Raw genomic sequence first — 20,287 nt, 5'->3', positions numbered from 1 at the left:
AAATGTTGTTAGGAGGCCCTTAGTTGCATGAGAATGGTGTGGTTGCATCGACCCTCCATCAATGTATTAAGTATTATCGTGGGGGCGAAAAGAAGATAAATGGGGATGTCAAACCCTTTAGCAAAGCAGATTCTTACTTTGCTGACGCCAAGTTTTTTGAGGAAGAAGAGGCGTCAAGTGAGATACTACCTTCGCAAGTCCTTTCAATAGGAAAAAGAGAAGTTAAGGTGAGCATTGCTTTGATTTCAAATGCCAAAAAGACATTTTCTGTTGAAATAAAGCATCAACCAAAGGTAGAAGTAGACGAAAAGAGTGTCTCTCATCTTGTCATAAAAGAAAAGCCAAAGTTGTCAACTCCTATTTTGCGATACATCCCAAAATCACGTCGCAAAGAGGGAGAATCACCCTTTGAGTGTCGAGAGGTTAAACTTGATGCAAAGGTAGCAAAGCCAATTGATGACACTACTCTCCAAAACTTGAAGAGTAAAACAACTGTACCATTGGGTAAAGGCGCGCAAAGCCAAATTTCTAAGTTATCAATAGAGTCGTCTAAGGCAAAAGAGCTTAACAAAGAAAAGTTCGGCCAAAATGCATACAAGCTATTGACAAAGTCGGGATATGACTTTGAAAACCCAACACCCATGGGTAAGTTCATTGACATTAAACCCAACGGACTCAATGATACTCAGAAAAAACTGCTTGACTATGGTTCTAGTTATCAAGAATCCAAGGTAGGCCTAGGGTTTCAGCGCTCCAAACCTATCAAAATTGGTGTATGGCGTAAAGTGGACACTTCTTCCTCACAGTACATTACTGCCGAGGAACTCAGGGAAGGTGAAGGTGAGAACGATTTTCCCACTCCCAGAACTTCTGTATTTGATTGACTTCAACCATCTACTACGAGGAATCATATCTGAGTGTTTGATAGGCTTGGAGAATGTGACCATAGGGTCAAGTTCTCAACCCTTAAGGCGAAAATTATCTTTCTTTAACCGCATAGGCATGACAAACGCCTCTAGCAAAGAACATAGACAGTCAGCTTTTAGTCGCATAAAGAATAGGGAAGACAATGTCATGAAAAATGACGAGTCGAAAAGTGTTGTTCCCTCTCGCATGAAGAGAATACAAGACATAGACATCACTGAGGAACAACCTTTAAAGGCAAGAGTTCGCACTGTGGTTTTCACTTACCAAAATGAGTCGTCAGACCATGCTATAGAGGAACATCAGGAGATTTTTTCCACTAACCATGTGACGACTAAAGAGGTGCCAAATCCCGATGAGGAAATAGAAACTGATAAAGCTCCCAAGACACTTGAAGACGGGGGACAAGCAACAGTAGATGAATTAAAAGAGTTAAACCTTGGCACTCGTAAAGACCCACGACCTATATACATAGTGCCCTTCTTACCCAAGCGGAAGAACATGAGTACTTAAAATTACTCTCCAAGTACAAAGATGTCTTTGCATGGAGTTACAAATAAATGCCAGGTCTCAACCCGAAAGTCGCCGTTCATTGATTGGCAATAAAAAAAGGTGTGAGTCCAAAGAAGCAGTCACAAAGGCGATTCAGGCCAGAGTTGATCCCGGAAATTGAATATGAGGTGAACAAACTCATTGATGCAGGGTTCATTCGTGAAGTCAAATACCCTACATGGATAGAAAACATTGTCCCTATGAGGAAGAAAAATGGATAACTGCAAATTTGTGTGGACTTCCGCGATTTGAATGAAGCATGTCCCAAGAATGACTTTCCACTTCCAGTCACAGAAATCATGATCGATGCCACCACTGGACATGAAGCATTGTCATTCATGGATTGCACAGCTGGATACAATCAAATTCACATGGCGCCTGAAGATCAAGAAGCCACGGTGTTTCGCACCCCAAAAGGGATATTTTGCTACAAAGTTATGTCGTTCGGTTTAAAAAATGTTGGGGCTACGTATCAACGTGCAATGTAAAAGATCTTCGAAGATATGATGCACAAAATTGTGGAGTGCTATGTGGACAATTTAGTGGTTAAGTTTAAAAAGAGGGAGGATCACCTAGGTGACCTTCGCAAAATCTTTGAAAGACTACGCAAATGTCAATTGAAAATGAATCCTCTCAAATGTGCGTTCGATGTTACCTCAGGAAAATTTTTAGGTTTCATCGTAAAACATAGGGGAATTGAAATTGACCAAACCAAAATTAAGGCAATTCAAGAATGCCTGTACCACGAAATCTCAAAGAACTTCGCGGTTTCCAAGGGCGCCTTGCATATATTCGGAGGTTCATCTCCAATCTTGCAGGCAGATGTCAACCATTTAGTCATCTCATGAAAAAGGATGCTCCATTCAAATGGGATGAGTCATGTCAAAAAACGTTCGACAATATAAAGAAGTATTTGTCCTCTCTGCCGGTTTTGGGGCACCAGTTAAAGGAAAACCTCTAATCCTTTACATTGCTGCTCAAGAAAGATCATTGGGGGCAATATGTGCTCAAGAAATTGAAGATCGCAAGGAAATAGCTCTTTATTACTTGAGTCGAACATTGGTGGGTGATGAGCTGAATTATTCACCAACTGAAAAAATTTGTCTTGCGTTAATTTTTGCCATTCAAAAGTTGAAGCATTACATGCAAGCTGATACAGTCCATGTCGTCTCAAAAGCCGACCCAATCAAGTACATCCTCTCAAGACCAGTGTTGTCAGGAAGACTAGCTAAATGGGTTGTACCCATCAATCAGTACGATATAGTGTTCGTACCACAAAAGTCTGTCAAAGGACAAGCCATCGCTGACTTCTTTGTCGACCACCCAGTACCACCTGAATGGGAGATGTCCTTTGATTTGCCTGGAGAAGACGTGTTTAACATCGAGATACTACCACCATGGGAAATGTATTTTGACGGGGCTTCTCGTCAAGATGGCACAGGAGCAGGGGTAGTCTTTGTATCGCCAGAAAAGCACGTTTTACCTTACTCATTTATGTTAACTCAGTTGTGCTCAAACAACATGGCTGAGTACCAAGCTCTCATTATGGGTCTTCAAATGGCGGTTGAAATGGGAATTCAAGATCTTGATGTTTATGGAGATTCGCAACTCGTTATAAGTCAACTTTTAGGCGAATATGAAGTCAAGAAAGAGGATTTAATTCTTTATCACAAAAATGCATCAAGATTGCTTGACAAGTTTGACATTGTCAAGCTAAGCCATGTTCCAAGGAGTGCCAACAAGATGGCTGACGCGCTTGCCGGTCTTGCAGCCACTTTGGCACTGGGGGCAGAGGAAACCATGTCTGTGCCTGTTTGCAATCGTTTGGTAGTTGCACCTGAAGAATATGAAGTTGAAGATGACGAGGTTGAGGAGGTTGACATGATCATTGTCTGCCAAATTGACAAAGAAGACTGGCGTCAACCAATCATCGACTATTTGGACCAACAAAAGCTGCCTAATGATCCACGACATCGAACAGAAATCCGCCGTCGAGCCTCTCGTTTTATTCTCTTCAAAGGGACTCTTTATAGACGATCTTTTGACAAGCTATGGTCGAGATGTCTAAAAGATGAAGAGGCAGCCAAAACAATAGAGGAATTTCATTCATGAATTTGTGGAGCTCATCAATCTGGTCCTAAGCTTCATGATCGTATCAAAAGGGCGGGGTATTATTGGCCCTTAATGGTTTAAGATTGCATGGAGTTTGTTAAAAAGTGTGATGCATGTCAATTTCATGCAAACTTCATTCACTAACCTCCAGAACCACTACATCCAACTGTGACATCATGGCCATTCGAAGGATGGGGTCTTGACGTGGTTGGTCCAATAACACCAAAATCATCTGGTGGTCACGCTTACATCCTAGATGCCACAGATTACTTTTCCAAGTGGGCTGAAGCTATTCCCCTTCGTGAGGTGAAAAAGAAAATGTTGTCGATTTCATTCGCACCCATATCATTTACAGGTATGGAATACCTCAAAGAATCGTCACTGATAATGGAAAGCCATTCGTCAACAACTTGATGGATAGCCTTTGCCAAAAGTTCAAGTTCACGCAACATAAGTCATCCATGTACAATGCTCCTGCAAATGGTCTAGCTGAATCATTTAACAAAACGCTTTGTAGTTTGCTAAGCAAGGTCGTTGCAAAGTCTAAGTGTGACTGGCATGAAAATATAGGGGAAGCACTTTGGGCATATAGGACGACATACAAGAATGCAACACAATCTACCCCATACTCATTGGTGTATGTTGTTGAGGCTGTCCTACTCTTAGAAGTTCAAATTCCATCACTAAGAATTACCATTCAAGAGGGTTTAACTAGTGATGAAATTGACAAGCTTCGATTGGCTAAGCTTGAAGCACTTGATGAGAAAAGACTACAAGCTCAACAAAAATTGCAATGCTATCAAGCTCGCATGACACGCGCATTCAACAAAAAGTTTCGACCTCGTTCTTTTCAAGTGGGAGACATGGTCCTGGCAGTGAGAAGGCCTATCATTACTTCGCGCAAAACTGGAAATAAGTTCATATCAAAATGGGATGGTCCTTATGTGGTACAAGAAGTCTACACTAATGGAGCATACAAAATTGTTGATGCTGAGGGATTGCTCGTAGGTCCAATTAATGGCAAGTTTTTAAAGCGCTACTATTTATGAAGTGAAAGCCTTGTAAACTCCTAAGTAAGAGGATAAATTGCTTACCAAAAAAAATGCATTGTTTAAACTACGTTGACTTGATCTTGTAAGATAACCTGTTTATTTAGCAAGTACGTAGGTAGCTTGCCAAAAAAAAAAAAAATCAAGTGCAGCCACATCTAAACAAAAAAAAAATATCTCTACTCCTGGCTTGCAAGAGTATAAACTATCCACATCTAAACAAACAAAAAAAAATCTCTACTCCTGGCCCGCAAGAGTATAAACTGTGTACGGCTAAAGAAACAAAAAAAATTTACTCATGGCCCGCAGAAGTTTAAACTGTGTACGGCTAAACAAACAAACAAAAAAAATACTCCTAGGCCGCAAGAGTATAAATTGTGTACGGTAAAAAAAATTACTCCTAACTCACAAGAGTATAAACTGTGAACGTCAAGGCAAAACAAACAAAAAAATCGTTAGAGTGTTTGACATGGCACATGTATAATGAGTATGTCATGAAGTCAATCTCGTATTGGAATTTCGAGTAGGCTTGTCTTAAGATGTCAAGTTCATAACGACTGGCATACATGACTTGACATCTCCGATGGGTTCATAACAAAGAGTCCTGACCCATCGCGACATGGGCGACTCAAGTCTTCAAGCTATCAGACCTGTCTTGAAGACGCCAAGTTCATAACGACTGGTATACATGACTTGACGGCTCCGATGAGTTCATAACAAAGGGTCCTGACTCATCGCGACAAGGGCGACTTCAAATCTTCAAGTTATCCGGCCAGTCTTAAGATGTCAAGTTCATAACGACTGGCATACATGACTTAACATCCCCGATGGGTTCATAACAAAGAGTCCTGACCCATCGCGACATGGGCGACAACTTATGGCTACCTTGTGAATCTATCGTATGCACAACATTACAAAGAACAAAGAAAAAAAAATGTATTTATGTATGATGTATACGTGCAAATAACAGATATCACACAAAGAACCACAAAGTGCACAATACAAATATTGGGTATTGATTTGGTTCGGATTGCAACTAGGCTTAAGGAGCAGCTAATAAATATTGGGTTGCAAAAATATATCAAGATTGATAAAAAAAAAAGAAGAGGAAGATATTACTTCGATGCAGGTAGTATCACAATATAATTGCGGTTGACGTGAGCACCCGCAAACAAAAAAATTACACTCTCATACTTTATTAAACAAGAAGTAATCATGATTGATTGTGATTATATTGACATGAATATGAGTAGTAAAGAGGCCTAAATTTGGTACAATTACCTTTGGTTACTGGTGTAACTTTGCCAAGATTGCGAATTTGTCAAATACTCAAATTAAGGGCTGCAAATTTAACAAGTAATTGATTAGTTCTTTAATTAATTACTTGTGCGAATGCAAAAAAAATAAAAGGAGCAGTTCAGACTACTTATTGGTTTGGACGTAAAGGATTGTATATCTGTATAATCTCTTGGAGATTTCGGCTGCAAACAAAATCCAAAGTCACCCAAATTCTTATTATCTTGGTGCTGCACACAAATAAAGAGAAGAGCAAGATTGATTAATTAATCTATCAAATTTGTGACAAAGCAAGTCAAATCGTCAAGGAAGTTAGGCAATACATGGTCAACATGCAATTGCAAATATGAATGACAGTGTCCATATAAAAAAATCAAGGAGTTGAGTCTCCTTACTCCTAGATGTTGAATGATTAAATTAAGGGTCGAAGATAAATTACCTTGATTTGACTACGTGAGTTGGTAATACACAAGCGGCCAACGTCAATGATCAAAGTTGGGATGTTATCTCGGCATGAAGAGGGTTGTTGACAATTGGGTTTACGTTGATTTATATGGACAACAATCTTTTAGGAGATCAAAACCTAATACAACTAGGAGTGTCTAATCTTGGTGCTCAAGAATTCCCATAAATCAAATCCTGTACTTAAGAAAAAAAAAGTATTAGTGACTTCCAAGTCAAATAAAAGGGTTGAGACCTTATCACGCCAAACACTTTAAATCGTGTATGTGACACAGTCTCGAGGGGGCAATTTGTAGACACGGAAATTTTATAAGTGTCATACATTAAATTAACTAAATTAATTTGGGTTAAATTATGTTAATGATCCATTTTAATTATTTTTGGCCTACCCAAATAAATAATCTGAATTAATCAAATACAATTCGGGTTATAAAATAAACTAAATGGACCAGGTTAAAAGAATTCTAAGTCATAAAATGGGCTAGGCCCAAACCTACTAAGTCCACTCAAGGGGTTCTTTTCTCCTATAAATACACCATTCCTCCATCAGTTGAGGGGATCCAGAAATCATTATTCCAAGAGCTCATAAAACTCTAACGGAATTCTCTCTGAAGTAAGTAAAAAAGCACATCAAACTCGTGCCGACTTATTCAGGTACACTCAAACACATTTGAACGGGATTAAGCTTCATAAGCCCTCGTTCAGGTGTATTCAAACAAAACCCTTGAATACAGGTTGACATCATCAAACGTCACCCTGCATTCAAACTCAAGTCAACGTCATCAAACGTCACCCTACATGTGTCACACACGTGTCATCGTCAAGCTGCGGAACAGAATCAGAGGATTTAGTTTATTTTATTATAAACTTTTATACAGAGATTGTACCCAGAGTTCATATATTAATATAAATTCATTTGTTACTTTATTTCCCGTCTTTATTTATTTAGACTCGAAATTTGTGTAAATAATAGCAATTGCAGAAAATCAAGCAACACAACTCTAGTAAATTACAATAAGTGAAATCCATAATCTTCAAAAATTAATCTGAGAGGCACTAGTTAAGTCAAGTCTAGTCCATGCATGACTGGATAGGTTCACTTATTAGGCCACTCCCTTTTTTAAGTGTTTTGCGTTTGAGTGGGTGTAGATTACAAAATTGTCTTCAAATTCATTTGAATATGAAGAATTCATCATCTCTTGTTTCTTATCCACTATATATCTATCATTTATATTTAAGTGTTAATACTTTCGAGAGAGGCATTTTACCATCTATTTAAAACGTGTCTTCTCTTGAATACCTTGACCTGTTAGGTTGTTCCTTTGGACGTCAAATATCACTTTGTCTAGGTGAACGTAGAAGTCTCATACACCTTAACTTCGTTGAGTGTGCTATCACTAAAATTATTTAACTAACCTCATTTTTAAGAAAAAACATAATAATTTAACATATGAGATTATATATGACTGATTAACTGACTGTTTAACAATTTACCCACAAAAATGGCCATTCTAACACGCTCATTGAGAACACCAAGGTGTGTTTTTCCAAATTCAAACACCTGCAACTTTAGCCACCACTTTCAATTATGATTATTCTCATAACGTTTAGCACAAAATATTGTTTTGTATAGACATATGATTCAATCAATTTATTTATTTTACCATGTATAAATATTTTTAGCTGAACATGTACAACACTAAAGACTCAAATAGGCTGAGATCTGAGTGTCTTTCACTAGTCTAGTTACTAACCTACTACGATAGAAAACATCAGTTTTCTATCAACAAAGAGAAGATATGACCAACATAAGCTAAAGACATTTACTATCAATACATTTTTAGAAAGTTCACGAGATCATATCATCATAAGAATCACCTGAACCCCAACCCACCAATTGACGATCCACACAAGCTCAAGCCACAACAATTCCACAACAAATCTGTTGATCCTTCTGTATGTGTTCTTTGCCAGTGGCCGCACAAAATAAAGCAAGTTGCCTGAAAGGAAAACACAACACTTATCTAGGGTCCATTGTTCTGGAAATAATCCTCTACCACATTACCGATATATTTACTACTACTTGTAGACACCTAAAAATGTCTCTCCAAAACCAAACCCGATGATGAACAACCTTTCACCGCCATTATTGGTCAGGTTGAGTATTTAATCTTGGAGTGCTTAAATCCATATTTAATCCCAATACATTTCATAAAACAACCCAATTCCTAGACCATGTCCCCAAACCATAACATATTTTCCACTTTTCGTGCCTTAAACCCAAAATAATCCATTTCGTGACCCTTAAAATCATTCATTTCGTGTCCTTTTTATAAAAACGTTTAGACCAGTTTATTTTGGTCCAAATTCTGGGTCCAATGATTGAATATTTGGATGGGGCTTGAAAATAGCTTTCCAACGATATATTATAAGCCCAAATCTGAGTTATAAGGAATAAGTTGTGGCCAAAATACTAAACTGAGCCCAAACTGAACCTAAGCCCACCTTACCTACGACCCAATGATCATATGGAGGATCCAAAGGCTTTAATCTTATTCCTAAAAATTAGGATTAATTAGAAGCTTCTATAAGTTTATAAAAGATCTTAATTATCCTTTTTGAAAAGTTAAGATTAAAGATTTTGAAATTGAATAAAACTCCACTTTTTGAAAGTCCTAATTCTATTCGAATTGAATGACGTTCAAAGATAGTCAGATATGATTTTTGTGCCTCATAGTTTTAATCCAAATCTTATTTGGTTGGATATCCTTTGAAATTAAATTTTCAATGATATATTATAATATTAATTCCGAGCTATAACGAAAAAGATATAAAAGAAATACGAAACTATATCCAAAACTGACACCGTCCCACTATTTTAGCCATATATTTTATTCTACAAATGATTTTATTCTGATTTAAATTTTTTTAGAAAGTAGACTCAAAAAGCTTTCCAACGACGTATTATTTATCTTATTCCAATTTACGGATCAAAAGATATGATAAAAACAAAAACCGCAAAATATGTTACCTACCGCAATAGTTTTATTCCGATTTGAATTCGGATCTTTCCTTGATTCTTCAAACCTTCTTTTTTCTTTATAAATAGAGTTCATATCACCCCTTTTTAAATCATCATCAAGCTTGATCACTAAAAATCATTCTCTCTTTCTCTCTTATACACAAAAATCATTCTCTCTTCTCTCTCTTATGCTTTAGCCTATATACTAGTGTAGGGAATATTTCAAGCATTACCCCAAACTGGAACCCCACTGTGATCATACACTTAAGCATGGTGGCGTCCAAAGAGAAGAAAGCTAGAGCAAAAGAGTCGCCAACAAGTTTTAGGAACTTGTAAACCGTTCACAAGGTGAAGATTACACCCCTTAACGATCCATGAGACCGTCAACTCCAAAAGGTCTTGAACCAAATAGGGTTCGGGGATGAAGGTACAAATCCAACCTAAAAGAGATTGAAACTGCCCTAAATAGGCCCCTACTTCATTCTTCTCGTATTCATGTGCGCTTTCTGACTAACATGCAATCAATAAGTTAACCCTAAACCTGTTTATCTATGTTGGTTGAATTTAATGCACAAGCAAAACTATTATTGGCGATCACTTGAATTATAATCATATTAGCCTAAACAAGATTATTAATTATCTTATTAAGCGTGATTACAAGTACAAATTCCCTCTAAACCTGTAAGAGAGGGTGTGATCAAGCAATAACAATACCATATATATCAAGCAACATGATAATCATCATAATTATAATCATAATCATAATAACAATCATAATAATCATAATTATCATAATCATGTTAAAGAATAATATTAATAGCAAGATCCTATGCATGATACTAACAAGATTAATAACAAACCCTAGCATGTCACTAAACAATAAAAATCAAAGCTTTAGCCCTAACATGATACTAACATGATATTAGGAAAGAAAATAGCAATCATCCTAGAAATCATAATTGATATAAGCAAATCACCCTAAATATCATACTAAGGAAATCATCCTAACATGATACTAGGAACCAAAATAACAATCGTAACATGATTTCTATATCAAAAGATCAATTAAACAATTAAAGCACTTACTTGGATGCCTCGCACCTCTTTCTAATAACAAAATACACGCGTTAGTAACTTCAAGGAAAATAATAAAATTAAAAAATCAAATTAAATAATTAAAATAGATATTTGGGACCAAACCCTTAGAAATTAAACCTTTCACATCTAGGGCGAAGGCAACTTCGAACTCGGCTAGGTGTGTCTAGTGCTAATGTATGAGGAATTGTGTTTGTAAAAGGCTAGGCTAGAAAGAGAGAGAGAATATCAAGAATTTCTTAATGAGAGTTGATTGTAGATGATTGAAAAAAGGGGAGATATGACCTCTATTTATAAGAAAATAGAGAGTCGAAGAATAAGAAAAGAATCCGAATTCGAATCGAAATAAAACTCGTTGGTCAGCAGTTTTTGTGAATTTTGTTTTTATCATAACCTTTGATCTAGAAGTCCAAATAAGTCATATAAAATGTCTTTAGAAAGCTCTTGAAGTCTACTTTCTAACTCAATTAGAATCGGATTAAAATCTTTTATAGATAAAGAGATATGGCCAAAATAGTAGAACGGTGTTAGTTTTGGATAGAGTTTCGTATTCCATTCATATCTTTTTCGTTATAGCTCGGAATTAATATTATAATATATAATTGGAAAGATAATTTCAAGATCTATCCAACCATATAATATTTAGATAAAAGTTATGAGGCACGAAAATAATATCTGACTGTCTTTGAACATCTTTAAATTCGAATATAATTAGGACTTAAAAAAGGAAAGTTTTAAAAAAGGAAAGTTTTTATTCAATTTCAAACTCTTTGATGTTATCTTTTCAAAAAAGGATAATTAAGATCTTTTAGAAACTTATGGAAGTTTCTAATTAATCCTAATTAGTTTAGGAATGGGATTAAACATTTGGACCCTCCACATGATCATTGGACCGTAGGTAAAATCCTGTTTGAGCCCAGTTTAGTATTTTGGCCATAACTTCCCCATTATTCATCGGAATTGGGCTTATAATATATCGTTGGAAAGGTCTTTTCAAACCCCATCCAAAATACACTATTATTGGACCCATGTCATGGACCAAACTAAACTGGAATGCACGTTTTTCATAAAATAGGGTGAGAAAAGAAATATTTTCAAAAATAGAAAGAAGAGATAGTTTAATAAAAACATCCTCATCAGTAGACTTTTTACACTTTCACTTTGTTCGATAATCAAATGACTTGAAAGGTATTCATCATTGGGTTTGGTTTTTGGGGAAACACAAATGGGTGTCTACAGAAGCCCCTACTTTGATTGAGTTTGGAGAAACGCAAGTTTCGAAAACAAAAGTCAAAGTATCGATAGGGACGGAGAATGATTCAGAACATTCTGCGATCCTAAATCATTCTTTTAACGCCGATACCTGCAAACTAGCATTAGTTAAAACAGATAAAGAGTTAAGAAACGCGTATCTTGCACCGTCGAGCACACGTCTCTGAAATAACCAATTTGTTGCATTTTGTTTTGACGACCTTCCACAAGCTAGAGAACGTCATCCCGCCTGAAGACTGCTACGCTTGTACCTGCCTCCAATTTCTGCTGTGATAATCTTCCGCAAGCCAGGGAACACTATCGAAGATTGCTTCACTTGAAACGATCCTCTTCCGCTTTGTGACCGTTTTCCACATCTTAGGGAACATGATCAAAGATTGCTTCGCCTGAAGCCATCCTTAGTTGTTGCGATAATATTTCAAAAAAAATTACCGAAGATCAACGCCTGTCGATCCTTAATGCTGCTTGAATTTTGCTGTTGATGCTTTGGGTGATGACAATCCTCTTTTCTTCAGGAACATTTGTCAACACGACTCCTGTATGATGTATGACAATGCCACGTAACAATCTATCCTAGGAAATGTTGCTACGATGAAGCGAAAATCTGTATCTCGGAAAATTTGCCAAAATCCAATTTTGGGAAAAGTTGTCAATGCTTCGTAACAATATGTCATAAGAACTTTGCTACGATCAACAATCCACATCTTGGAATATAACTCTTGAAAGCAATCCACCTTGGACATTTGCCAACGCTATGCGACAATCCTTTTATATTTCCACTATTGACAATCCACGTCTTGGAACATTTGCAAAAAAAAAGAGTTGACCGACAATCCTCTTCGGGAAAATTTGCCACTTACTGAAATGAATGACAATCCACGTTGAGGAACCTTTGCCGAAATTTATGATGAGTAGAGACCTACGACAATCCTTTGGGGAATTTTGCCATACGGAACTATGTGTATGACAATCCAATCTTGGAAAAATTTCCAAACAGAGCAGGAGCACGACAATCCACGCTTGGAAACTTTGCCAGAGATGACAATCCAATCTTGGAAAAATTGTCGAAGAAGAATGCGCGACAATCCCCTTTTGGAAATATTGTCAGTTGGGGATGATAATCCAACCTTGGAAAAATTGTCTTATAAGTGCTTGCTTTTGAACCGATGCCTTGGTGCTTGTAATCAGCCAATGCTTAGGCGCTTAAGCTAAGTGAGACGATCGTCGTCAGGTCAATCACTTATTGCGATTGTAATCGAGCCGACTACTAATCATGTCAATTTGCTTATAGAGGCTAACTGGCGTACCAAGGAACCCGAAATTGCTAAAAGAGGTTGAAATAATTGCTCTGAGTGGTTGAGCGTTCTGTCACCGCTGCAATGCCCCTGGCGCCGCGATTTGGCTCTGTCGCCAGACGCTAGATGTTGTCGTCTGGCGCTGGAGTAGGGTCTTCCCTATTCTGCTCTTGTTGCCGCTGGGATACACCTGTATTGATCTTTGACTATAGGACTTTGCTAATTTCTTTAATTATTTTAGGGTTAACCTAAGGTTTAATGTCGCTTGACTCATTGATTTGACACGACTCAAGGTATAAACTTGACTCGCTGTGATTGACTCGAGGTTGACTCGACTCGAAGTGAAATGACACGTGTGACTCATGACTCGTGTGCATTGAAAGCAAAAATTTTCCGTCATTTTTGTGGAGGGTACCGACTTTCTCCCGAAAAAGAAAGACGCGAAAAAGAATCGAAGTGAAGTTTTTGAAGGTGCACGTTGAATGAGCTTAATCCGTTAATGTTGTCTCTCACAGTACAAGGATTGTAACATCTTAGACTATCCTAGTTGACTTGATAATGAAAGTATTTAGGTAGCTTAGGCGCGGAGGCTAAGTACTTCATACTTTGTGATGCAATGATGAGTGATGAGTGATTTTCTTATGACAAAGTATGCTCCAACGTTGTGTTAAGATTTCATGACAAATGGTTCCTAAGGGAAAGACTATTTGGTCATGTATCTGTGTAGTGTGTGAAAGTGACACTAAAGTTAGGCTGCAAGGGCTAAGTGTGTGGAAAATATATTGAAAAGATTCAAATGGTGGTGACTCTTAGGCTGGGTAAGCTAATGATGTAAGGATCAAGCCCCCAAGTCTAGCTCTAAGTAGATAGGGATGAGCATAGGAGATCCCCTGTTGTGATCATGATGTGTGAATGTGAATGCGAATGCATTTTATTACGGCCGCACCTCGATGTGAGGTTGCCTACGTATCCGTTAGGAATCAGGCCGAACGTAGCTCTAGCCGAACCTTGCACAAGTGTGTGTATACCTCAGAGAGGTCTTTTAAGGGTTTTAACGTGGTTAGGCTAAAGGTTATAGAAGAAAGGGATAAAGGCTCAAGACCCTAGATAAGCCCCCAAGGTGTGCAACCTTTCTTTTGAATCTTTGTATTATTATGCTTGAGGTTTCTCACTTTTGAACTCTTTCTTTTTTTATTTTTGCTCTCTTTTTTTCTTTTGCATTTTTTATATTTGAATCTTTTCTATAAGTGTGGGCAATCCCGATCATGCGGTCTATCACTCACTTGGCATTCATGTTTCTCAGGCACGGTACCGAGCACTCGATAAGAGACGCAATCTGAGACGTGTTCATATCAAAGACATGTTCATGTCAATGACATTGGAACACTTGCCCTTTTGCCACTTGTATTGTTTTTGCTATTTTAATTTTTTGATTCACTCAAGCTTTTGAAATTGCATAATTTACACACCATCCCATCCCAAGGTTAGGTAGATGTGGGTTGAAGAAAGAAAGGTCAATCGTTAGATGAGGCTCAAAGTGGTTTATCAAGAAAGGATTGCATATTTGAAGGGTAAAAGATGATATGATATGGCTACAAGAGGTGCCTCAAATCGTTGGTATACTTTGTGCTTAGTTCGACATGGATTTTCTTTTTTTTTTTTTTTTTTTGTGTGTGTGCAATGTAATGTAATGAAATGATCACATGAAAGGAAACAAATGCTCATTTTATTAAAGGGAGAAAAGAAACATACAAAATAAAAAAAATCTAAGGAAGAAGGTGCCTATTGCTAGACTTATTGGGGAAGGAAAAATGAAAAAGAAATAGAAAAAGAGGTCATGAAATCTTGTCATTGACGCTCGCCTCTTGTCTTGTGTCGTTTGCTTCAACATCACCCAGTCTTTTAGCTAGCTAGAGGCAATGGGATCTTGTTTGCTTCTATGAGATCTTGAATGAGATTTTGAAACCTGTAGCATTCATCGGTGGTATGACCATTTTCTTGATGGTACTTGCAATAGGAATTGGGATCCCATCTTGAAGATCGCTTTTCTGGCGTTGGATCTTCGGTAGGGCCAATGGGTTTGATTAATCCTCGATCGTAGAGACGATTGAAAGCAGCATCGTAGGTCATTCCAATGGGTGTGAACTCTCTCCTGGGTTTCTTTTTATATCCTTGATTATCCATAGCTAAGACACCGTTATTATCAAAGGTGCTAACATTGTTACTAGAGTGGGCGTTTCCAGAAGAAAAAGGATTGTCGTTCTTCTTTCCTTTCCAGCCACTGTGGTTACTATTGTTAGTAGTTTTTTGCTTTGCGAGGTCATCTTCGATTTCAATACCGATATCATAGACGGCCTTGAAAGTATTTAAATTATGTTGATACTTTAAATGTTTTGAATACTTCTCTTGGAGGTTCTTGATAAACATCCTCACACATTCATTTTCGGAGGACACCTCAATCATCTTAGCGGAAGTTTCCCTCCACTTATTAAAAAAAGAAGTAAAGCCTTCATTATCTTTTTGTCTTAGCATCTCAAGTTGTCTATAATCGGTTTCGACTTGAATATTACATTTATATCTATCAATGAAAGCGTTTACAATAGCATCCCAAGTAGAGGTTTTCTCTTTATCAAGAGAAAAGTACCATTGCTGACAAACAGTTTATAAAGATAGAGAAAACACATAATGAAAAGCTTTCTTATCTATTCCCTTAATATTCATTACAGTTTCAAAGGCTCTTAAATGGAAATAAGGGTTATCCATTGCCTTGAATTTCGGGATGTCGTTGGCATTGAACTTCTGCGGAAGAAGATCCTTATCCACCGAGGCCCCTTGTGAGCTAATGCCCTGGAATCTATAGTCATTGGATAATCTACTCAAACTTTCTTGCATGAGCTCCATTTGTTGTTTTCTCACAGGGTCATTGATTTGGAGAGTTAGATTCTTCAACATTTCAGCCATGTTAGCCACTTGTCCCTTGAGTTCGTTGACTTCTTCCTGACTTTCCATTATCTTCTTAGCTTTCCTTTTTCGACCGATTGGCTTATCAAAAAGTTGTACTTGAATAAAGGTGTTGTCTTTGATTAATCGTCCTTCTCTCCATGACCAAGTATCGTGGAAAGGGAAATTAAGGGATATTCATTGTTAATTATTTGACTTAACTCTATTCAATATGCAATGGATGGAAGAAGGTAGGAGGAATGAATATTGTGACATGGGGAAAGCATGTTGAGAATGGAAAGATGATGTAGATGGAGAGATATGAAAAAAATTAGGAATAGAATGTACCCCCAACTCAAGTGACGGAAAAAACCGACTCATGCATGAACCTAAGACATGGTCATGGTGACTATATAAAGTGTGTGCTAACACTAGTGAGTGTATGTGACATGTTAAGGCTCTTGTGTAAGACCATGCGGCTAGACTATGTGACTAGACTCAATTAAGGACTTAACAAAGGTACTGTTTGTTAATAAAATAATCGAACTGATTAGCAAACTGTTTAATTAGACTCGTCGTGATGTCTCGAGTAAGAATCTGGACTGTCGCCAGAACAACAGAACTGTCGCCACAGTTTGAAGCTTGTCGACAAATTTGTCGCCAGGCGACAAATAGTAAACTGTGGCGCCACAGCCCAAACTTCTGCGCCATTGCTGGAACATTAATCTGGGACTGTTTCCAGTAAGTTTACTCTAAGGGGACATGCCTACAATCGTGCTAAGTCAGATTGATTACTTTATTAGTCTTTAATTAGTTAAATTAATTAATTAATTAGTTAGACAAAGTCCTTTTTAGTCATTAATTAGTTTATTTAGACTTAAACACAAGTCAAACAAACGGTTAGCACATATAGGGTATGCATAAGCAAAGAATGCACAAATAGTTTAAATAGTCATAATATGATGCAATGAGTTTGCAACCTAACCATGGCTCTAGTTCTCTAAAGTTCAAGGATATGGGTTAGTCAAAGAGGGTCCATGGTTATGAGTCTGGATGCACCGCGCGGAAGCCTTACCTTTGGAAGGGTTGGCGCGTATGGATAGGACCCCGCAAGTTAAAAACTTGCTTCCACGGTTTGGTGGATTCACAAACTCGGATGTACCCGTCGTTGCTAGGAGTGCACGATTGGGTAGATGGAGCGTGAACCCCCAGAGGGTTATGTCCATATGTAGAACACATATGGGTTTCAGAAAAGAGAGAAAAACTCAATCAGGAAGTAGAATCGAGCAAACAGTTCTAGAAATGGTCAAAACAAGAAGGCAGAGTTAATGGTTTCAAACCTTTTTGCTTTCCAAACCCAAATCATATGTCTACATGGAATTCCTTGCCTATAAAATAGCTTGTAAGAAGTGTCATAGTTAGTTGGATTAAACACAACATCAAATGTTCTAGTCCGATTTCCTTCACTTACTGTTGCAACTTCCAATTCATTTTCTTTCTTCAATTCATCAACACCACAAGAAAAACAAGCAATTTCAACCTCGTATTGAAATTCATAAAAGACAGAGTTAGTATATAAATGTGAGGCATGCTTTTCTATCCCTAGTGGTGTTTTGCACTCAGGATATTTGTGCTTTGAATCATTATCATTCTGACCTTGAGTGTGTCTCTGGGCATCAATTGCAGCTTCATATCTCAAGTAAAACTCAACAAGTGACACATGAGGATTGATAAAGGAGCAAAAAAAGTTGTTTTCACTTTCGGATCTTGATGTTGTACGCATTATTCCTCCAAGGAACACATCTCTGAAATAGGCCGGAATCCACTTGTCTCTTATCTTGTACATGTAACCTAACCACTCATGTTGTTCCAAGTGGTATTCAATCATCACCTTGTTCCACCTTTCTTCAAACTCAGCGGGTTCAATTTCAAGGTGCCAAACGCAAGCACATAATTTTTTTAGGAAACCAGTTTCTTCTTGCATGATTGATTTCTCCACCTTATCTGGTAACTTTTTCATTATGTGCCACATACAAAACCGATGTTCAGTCTTCTTAAACACACTTCTAACAGCAATTTTCATTGCTGGATCCTGATCTGTGATCATACAATTAGGTTCATTCCCACCCATTGCCTTGAGGAATGATCTGAACAGCCATTCAAATGACACGATATCTTCCTTTGCTATGAAACCAGCAGCAAAATTAATGCAATTCTTGTGATGGTCAACTCCTGTAAATGGAGTAAACACCATGTTGTACCTGTTTACACATACAAAATAAAGTTTAAATGAGCAAATAATTTAATACTCATTTGAAAAATTATCAAACAATCGATTGCTCATTTGTCAAATGAGCAAATAACTCAATGCTTATTTGTGAAATAAGCAAACAATTCTTTGCTCTTTTGTCAAATGTGCAAATAATTGAATTCTCATTTGTCATATGAGCAAATAACTCAATGCTCATTTGTGAAATGAGCAAACAATTCAATGCTCATTTGTCAAATGAGCAAATAATTCAATGCTCATTTGTCAAATGAACATGCAATTCAATGCCCATATACATACTCTTATCAAAGAATATTAGACTTATGGGGATATTCAATTTTCACATAGAAGTAATGAGCAATTAAACTAATTTTATTTAAAACAAAGTCATTAATTTAAGCCATAGCTAGTAATAACACATAAATGAATTACCTATTGGTTTGGTATGTGGTATCAAAGGATACCATATCACCAAATAGAGCATAACTCTTTTTACAAAGGGGGTCTGCCCACAATGCTCTACAAAGGCAATAATCTTCATCCATCTCAAAATCAAAGAAAAAAGCGCTCCACATTAGCTTTTTGTTGGTAAAGTTATCCACGAACATTTGAGCATCGCTTCCTTGAATGTATGCTTTTAAATCTCTATGAAAATTTTTGAAATCTTCCTTAGATGCACCAATGTTTTCATATCCTCCAACAATTTCCTTCATCATTCGAAAAGTTGTGACGGGACCAATATTCACCTATTTAAAGAACAAAACAGTTTGTCACGTGAGCAATTAATTCTATGCTCATTTTTAAAATGAGCAAACAATTCAATGCTCATTTGTGAAATGAGAAAAAAATTATTTGCCCATTTGTCAAATGAGCAAACAGCTTTTATTAGAACATACAAAGAATTCATGAGACATAAGAGAATTTGAAACATAAGAGAATTCATGAAACAATTCAATGCTCATTTGGCAAATGAGCAAAAAATTATTTGCTCATTTGTCAAATGAGCAAACAACTTTTATTAGAACATACATAGAATTCATGAGACATAAGAGAATTTGAAAGTGTTACCTTAGAATTATTCACAATTATTTTTTTGTGTAAAATGTTCATTTTCCTTCCTTCTTTTTGGAATAGATTGCAGCTAGGTGTATAAAGTGCATGAGTATGTCCCTCATGAAATTGTGTCACTATGAATGTGTTATCATCACAATGCTTTAGGACAATATGTGCCTTGCACCCAACACGAGTAACGAGTCTCTTCCTTTTGATTGAAGCTTTTTCTTCATTGTTTTCCCCTTCCTTGTTATTTAAATCTTTTTCTACAGTAGTCTTTCTTTTCTCTTTGTATCCTTCCTTATTGCACAAGATATACTGATATTTCAATTCTTTGCTTCTTCTTTGTCTTTTAGTTGTAGACTTCCTTGTATTGAAACCAGAAGCAAATGCATATCCTTTATAAAATTCAAGGCCCTCTTCGAGATTATTAAACTTCATCCCTATAGCTGGTTTCAACTCATTGGGGCATATTGGATGCCATTCTTTTGTTCCTCCAGGTGTGATCAAAGGTGCTACTTTAGGAGAAACTACTATTGTAGGAGTAGTTGGCACATTTGTGATGGTACTTGATTGACTCTCAACTTGTTCGTTGTTGCTCATCATTTGTGAATATGCACCTCCTTAAACACACTTAAACACACACACACACACACACACACACACACTTACACTCTTAATAATTAGAAGTGAAATCAGATTCTTAAACAAACTTACACACACACAGACATAGATACACACTTACACACACACACAAACACACACGCACAAACACACACACACACACACACACAATAATTTCAGAATCTATAATTAGAACTGAAATCAGAATTGCAAGCAGAAAGAGGAGGGGCAGGGGGGGATAGGTTTGCTCATTTGTCAAATGAACATGCAATTCAATGCCCACATACATAAACTCTTACACTCACTCACACTCACACTCACA

The 20,287-nt window shown here is 37.1% G+C and overlaps 1 protein-coding gene across 1 annotated transcript; it reads left to right on the top strand.

Annotated features, from left to right (window-relative positions):
* Positions 1-2,355: 2,355 nt before the first annotated feature.
* Positions 2,356-4,637, top strand: LOC145575539 (uncharacterized). The gene is made up of 2 exons (XM_081633395.1): positions 2,356-3,530; positions 3,944-4,637. Exons 1-2 carry the CDS (start codon positions 2,356-2,358, stop codon positions 4,635-4,637), a joined length of 1,869 nt encoding a protein of 622 aa, XP_081489521.1.
* The last annotated feature ends 15,650 nt before the right edge of the window (positions 4,638-20,287 follow it).

The sequence above is a fragment of the Chenopodium album genome, chromosome 13 (genome assembly GCF_948465745.1).
Source record: "Chenopodium album chromosome 13, dcCheAlbu1.1, whole genome shotgun sequence".
Taxonomy (NCBI): Eukaryota; Viridiplantae; Streptophyta; class Magnoliopsida; order Caryophyllales; family Amaranthaceae; genus Chenopodium; species Chenopodium album.
This window is presented reverse-complemented; position numbering and strand designations above follow the sequence as displayed.

Bases quoted from the DNA above. Each gene is read 5' to 3' on its own strand.
- LOC145575539 (XM_081633395.1), top strand. From the start codon at position 2,356: ATGTCAAAAAACGTTCGACAATATAAAGAAGTATTTGTCCTCTCTGCC. The intron at 3,531-3,943 runs GTCGAGATGTCT...TATCATTTACAG, and splicing joins CGATCTTTTGACAAGCTATG to GTATGGAATACCTCAAAGAA.